The 6,174-nt window shown below is 38.4% G+C and overlaps 1 protein-coding gene across 1 annotated transcript; it reads left to right on the forward strand.

Moving 5' to 3' along the window:
• The first annotated feature begins 1,879 nt into the window (after positions 1-1,879).
• Positions 1,880-5,597, forward strand: LOC111515413 (uncharacterized). The gene is made up of 2 exons (XM_023171637.2): positions 1,880-2,199; positions 4,986-5,597. Exons 1-2 carry the CDS (start codon positions 1,957-1,959, stop codon positions 5,562-5,564), a joined length of 822 nt encoding a protein of 273 aa, XP_023027405.2. The 5' UTR covers positions 1,880-1,956; the 3' UTR covers positions 5,565-5,597.
• The last annotated feature ends 577 nt before the right edge of the window (positions 5,598-6,174 follow it).

Below are 6,174 nucleotides of genomic sequence, written 5' to 3' on the forward strand. Positions count from 1 at the left end.
GAACTTGAAACGACGTCGCAAGGTGCAGATATTATGGATGCAATAAGTCAGTATATGAGGAAACATTGACTTATGTGGGAACGGCTTGCGGGGTTTTGTACGGACGGTGCTCCTGCTCTGCTTAGTTCTCGCTCTAGTCTTGCAGCATTGATGAAAACCAAAAATCCGTTCGCAATTACGACGCACTGCGTTATTCATCGTCAAGCAGTAGCTGCCAAGACGCTCCCAGAATGCTTTGCTTTGACGATGAAAACAGCTATAAAATTAGTAAATTTCATTAAAAATAATGCACCCGACACTTGTCTCTTCAAACAATTGTGTTCTGATATGAACTCTGAACATGAAACTTTGCTTTTCCACGCGGAAGTGCGTTGACTTCCCAAAGGAAACATGATGTTGAGGTTGTACGAACAAAGAGAGGAAGTAAAAATATTTCAACTAACAAGGAAAACAAGGAGTTGTTTGATCAGTTTTGCGAGTCCAAATTTCAAATACATTTTGGTTATTTGGTCGATTTTTTTGCGCAACTGAACCCAAACCTTCTACTGCAAGGGTCGAGAAATTCGAATTGGCAAGTAATGAGCAATATTTTTGCTTATGAAGATAAAATCATTGCGTTTATCGTTAAAATCGAGCTGTGGATCAACAAAGTCGAAAGTAATAACTTTTCTATGTTTGATAAGCTTAATCAAATTATTGATGGACAGAGTGCTGAAATTAAAGGAGAAATTCAAAAGAACGTATTACATTTAAAAAACTTAAAAATTGAATTCAATCGCTATTTTCCCGACCGCGAGAATAAAAGTATTCAAAAACTTATCCGCAATTCATTTATTGTAAACGTTCCTGAGGTGCCTGATGAAGTTCAAGAAGAAGTAATTGATATGCTACACGACAGCAACTCAAAAGATACATTCGACTCAGGAATTAATTTTGAAGAATTTTGGAGCCAAAGGGCAATTTCTTCACCAAAACTTCGAGACATTGCTATTCGTTACCTAACTTTATTTTCTTCGAAATATCTATGTTTTCGGCGCTTCTGATTATTGAAAACAAGCACCGAAATCGGTTGGATGCCACTGCTGATATGTATTTAAGTTTAAGTAACACTGAAACAAGGATTCAGAATTTAGTAAAGAGTATGCAACCACAAAAATCGCATTAATTTATAATGCAATTTTTGTTACAGTTACAGATTTTACCTAATGATTAAAGGACATTAAATAATTTTATGCGTATTTTATTTATAGATAAATTAGAATAACCATTCCATTTATTTACTGTACTGTACTGTATTTATTTGTAGTTATCGTAAGGTACGTTATATCAACTACAAACTAATTAACCAACTTGGTGGTCCATGGCCGGACAGAAATTTTGTCAAATGGTCCCGCATGACTATAAGGTTAAGAACCACTGTCGTAGAGGATGCACTTTTCATCACACGTGTCGATCCGCCCAAATTTCGTCTAACAGGGTTTTCATTAACACTATCATTACTAATTTCCTGGTTGATTTTTCGGTCTGTTTCTGCAGCGCTTTAGTTCAATTTGAATTCGTAGAGAAAAATTGGCGTAAAATCGTTCAACGTCATCAATGTATAGAGTTCAAAATTCTTTATCGATACAGTAGAATAAATATACCACGACACAGAAGAATAAATATTTATTGAGATATGGTGCTACAAAAACACATCACATTAAAATAGACAAAACTTTAGAAATAACCTAATAAAAGTCCCCCATGGAGGTAATTACCCCACTTGTCAGCCATACTAGTAATTGCAATAGGTAAATTTTCCAATGAAATTTAAAATGTGTTTGTGACTGTCACAGTCTGGACGAAATTATAAAACCGGTCGTTGTCGACTTTTTATTCCGTTCTAGTTGGCTTTGCTATCCCAGTTTGTCTTCTCCAAACTTCCGAAAAATCGTCATTTTTGACAATTCTCATGCGATGGTTTTCAAACCTGTTCTGACCGAATCGGACTTTGACGATCCCAAGTTTGATTACGTGGTGAGTCTCCAAAGAGGCGAAAAATTATGTTTCGGCTCCAAACTGCCCAGGTACACGGGCCTCATAGGAAGAGGACTGTCACCGCATCAGTTGAGGCTAGCACCGGAACTTTTCTGGAAAACTGGACCAGGATGTTACCATACTGAAGAATGCAGTTCCGCAATGTACGAAGTATTGAATAAGGTAGATATATCAACAGAAATAGTCTCTTCATTTTACATCGAGCTTCCATTAGGAATTTGAGATTGAGTGGAGTTATCAAAAAAGGTTTCGTATAAATATTTCTGATTTCAAAGTATTGGACCTTTTCGGAATACTTTCCAATAGACAGGGTTGCTGAATAACTTGTCAGCAAATCTGAAAGCATAGTCGAATGGTGTCAAAAGAACAAACCTATTTTGAACACCATCAAGTCTGTGTCGTTGAAATTTCATGTAGGTAGAGATAAGCCAGAGACTCCCATTATAAGTTATTTTGAAAAATATTTTGAAGTCAAATTCTCAGGTCAAAATACTCCAATTCAAAATAGGAAAAGACAAGTCGATCACACTTGCGCTAAGATGAATAAAGACGCCAAGTCAAGTTTGAACGTATCTGGGTTGCTCTAAATCTACTACGACATGGTCTACTCTTATATGAACATGAGTATACTTATCTGGAGTACGGCTAAGGATGTTGGGCTGAAAATTTAGTAGGTTAACGTAGACAATTTTTTTTAGAAAATTTGATTTTATTATTCATCACAGTTGCCTTTGAGGGCGATACAATGATTATAGCGGTCATATAATTTTTCTATACCATTTTTATAGTAGACAGTCAAGCGGCGTTGGAAGCTCTTGGTTTCTACAACGTCTAAATTGGTAGCAAATTGCCAAAAACTACTTTTTTTGATAGAAAGACTCAACAGATTGTCTCTGGTCTGAATTCCTGGCCATACTGGCCTGAAAAGCAATGAGGCTGCTGACTCCCTTGTAAAGTAGAGTGGTGCAAGCAGCTTTATCGGACCAGAATCTGTCATTGGCATCGCTTTAGGCTTTACCAAACAAAGATTGAACACCTGGATGGCAAGAAGATTAACGGACTTCTGGTAGAATCTTCCAGGATTGGCTTACTCTAAGACGTTTAACACCTTTCGAAGCTTGATACCAAATAGTTGTTGGACTACAGTAGGGATGAACTACGATGCCTAACAGGCCTTCTTACAGGTCACTGTCATTTGAATCATCAAATGCAGAGACTCGGACTATCGGAAGACAGTGGGTGTCGATTCTGTTTGGAAAATGATGAAACTGCAGAGCACATACTTTGTGCCTGCCCGGTTGGGAACCGAATCAGGTTTTTAGAGTTCGACAGAGCCGTACTCTCACCATCTGTGAGCCACAATAAACTCTTGCGAGTTGCGGTGGAGGGTCGAATAGTCCCACTCACTTTGGACCTAACCTAAGCTAACCTAACTATAACCTTTCCAGCCGACTGTTGCATCTTTGAATGCTTTGGAGTCGGCTTCCCACGTGCAGTACACTCAGATGAAGATCGTTATGATTCTGGTATGAAATGATGGAGTCATGTTTCATCCATTTTCACATATAAATTCGGTTTTTATGGTGGAACAGCTTCGGTGCTGAGAATCATCAATTCACTTCACTTAAAGTTCTTGGCCTTTGCTTCCATATAGGCGCATTTAGCCAGCTCGATTTGAGGGGGCGCCGCTGTCTTGCACGCAGCAATGCTGCCATCCCTTTTTTGTCTAAATTTTTTATTATATTAAAAACACTTGAAATTTTTTTGAAGACTTCCAAACTTTTTCCACATAATTACACATTTATTTGTTAAAATCCTGTCTCCACGTGGACATCCGGTCCACCCCGGCCTCCAACCGGCGTGAATGGGAGTGCTGTTTCTCTATTACACTTATAAACTTTCACAAAATACTTTTAATTTGTTGATGGCACGTTCTATGACGGCAGACATTCACAACACTAACAGTTTCGTCCCCAACAATGGCGTCCGCGTGCCTTCTTTGTGGACGGTCGCTGTCAGCACGTCCGTCCACCACCACGTCAGAAACGAAACTCAGAATCATCAATTAGTTGTTGTTTTTGGTCGATTGTGAGCACGCGCAACACCTACTTTCAACAGAGCTTTCGCATACCCAAATATTCATGCACGATATGTCCAACACATTCTTTTGATATCTTCAGAGCTTCAGCTATCTCGATCATCTCCACTTTGAGGTTATCCAAAAATTATTTTGTGAACTTTTGTTTTCGTCGGTAACACCCTCTTTGGGATGTTAACTGCGTGCATCGTCCTCGGTTTATGATTATTAGGCCAAGCTTCGCCTTCAACAGTTTTTTTTTCACCAGAAACAATTCTTTATTAACACGAAATTCCGTTTCATACATTTTCTCCAAACTAACGAAAGTTGCTTCACTGAATCTATTACTTCCCACAAACTAATAGTTCGACAGCTGTGAAATTTGTACATCTGTCAAGGGTTAACTAAAAATCATATGGCTTTAATACTAAAAGCGCCATCTGTGTGTTAGCCTACGAACCTTTCAGCACATCTAGTAGCTATGCGTTTATTTCTATGCATTTATATGATCGTTCGTTGGCGTTGAATGTGTATGACTAGATATTGTAATTTTAATATCAATTGTAATCTTGAATAATCATTTTAACAGCTTAAACAGCTGTCTAGCGGTGGCTCTTGAAATTGAAATCAATATGACGATGATCAAGAAGAGTACTTATCTATTTATAAAGTTGAAGGACAGTCTTTGCTGACTAGTTGAGAACAAAACTTGGAAAATGTAACATTCTTTTCGACACGGTCATCCTTGATGAGTTCCTCGGGAAAACTGCATGATATTCTGAAACTCTTTTTCCACTCAAACTTATGGTGTAGGAGTCGGAACATCAATATTATTTTTGTTTTTCCTATTGACAACCTATTTATTTCGCAGGTTCGAAGCAAAGCAGGAGTCGGTCCCCTGGCCAGCAAGGACAACAGATTCAAAACGAAAATACGTTTCAGAACCCCCTCCCCAGGTAGGTACCAACCCCCCGTACCCTCGTGGAAACTGCCCAAGAGAAATTTTGCTCCCTTCAACAACAGCAGCAAAGTAAGAGAAATGAAAGTCAGCAGCACTCCTGGTCCGCTAACATACGACATTCGAAAGGTGTCCAAGTGCAGAAGAATGAGGTACATGAGCAATTTCGGTAGACCGACAATGGTACCATGTGTGGAACTGATTTGTGTTGTCAAACCCACGGACACGTGTCAAAAGTGCCAGAATCTGTGCGAAGGGGACTACTGGCACTTGAACCATGAAACGTTTTTGTGTCAACTCTGTTGGTTCAATGAAAAGATTCATAAAACACTTTATAATGAGAACGATTTTGGAGAGTTCAAGAAGATAAGGAATTGTTCATTCATGCATAGTCACGAGAAGACGAATGCTGCCTTAAGAATCCTGCCACAGAACAAATTAAACAAAAAAGTCCGTCTAGAGAATTATTTGGATCTTTATATCAAGTGCTGATTGTATGAAAATAAAAGGAATTATTGGAGTGTTGATTTTTGTTTCACGTGTGTTGATTGGTTTTCACCGTTCAGCAATCATTTGCAAGCTACATTCAATCTCCTCTCACTTTGAACCAATTTTTGAATATCTGAATTATGAGAAACACTTGTAACCTTGGGAACCTCCAAAAGAAATGCCTCTAACTGATTGTAGCAGGGAATGTTCTATCACGATACATTACTTTCACTTCCTTCGGCCAGTACATTGCCTCTAGCCCGGGGCGGTTTATGATGAATGCCCGGCTCTGCTTGCACAAGTTCATCCTCAGTTTAATCAAGTTATAGCCTATCTCCCTTACCCTTGCAGCTGATTTTCGTCATTAAGACAAATGGGTTCATGACTACAGAGTTAAAATAAAAACTTTAAAATGTTAAACTCACCTCTATTTCAGATTTGCAAAAGTCGTGCCATCTGTTTTAAATCTCTGGAAAGTGTAAGATATCAACCAAAAGATGTTGTAATATAAAAACGGTTGTCAGCCACAGATCTCATAATTATCTCGTAGGTCGTAGAAATGAATGAGTTCTATGTTGTCAGTAGGTTAATGTTTCAAAACTTCATTATGACT

This window comes from Leptinotarsa decemlineata, unplaced genomic scaffold, assembly GCF_025532065.1.
Source record: "Leptinotarsa decemlineata unplaced genomic scaffold, Ldec_3_MD MMD2_tig00002974_RagTag_RagTag, whole genome shotgun sequence".
NCBI classification, from domain to species: Eukaryota; Metazoa; Arthropoda; class Insecta; order Coleoptera; family Chrysomelidae; genus Leptinotarsa; species Leptinotarsa decemlineata.

Excerpts from the sequence above, each read along its gene's own strand:
- LOC111515413 (XM_023171637.2), top strand. The coding sequence starts at position 1,957 with ATGGTTTTCAAACCTGTTCTGACCGAATCGGACTTTGACGATCCCAAG. Across the intron at positions 2,200-4,985 it reads TGTACGAAGTATTGAATAAG|GTTCGAAGCAAAGCAGGAGT; the intron begins GTAGATATATCA and ends TTTATTTCGCAG.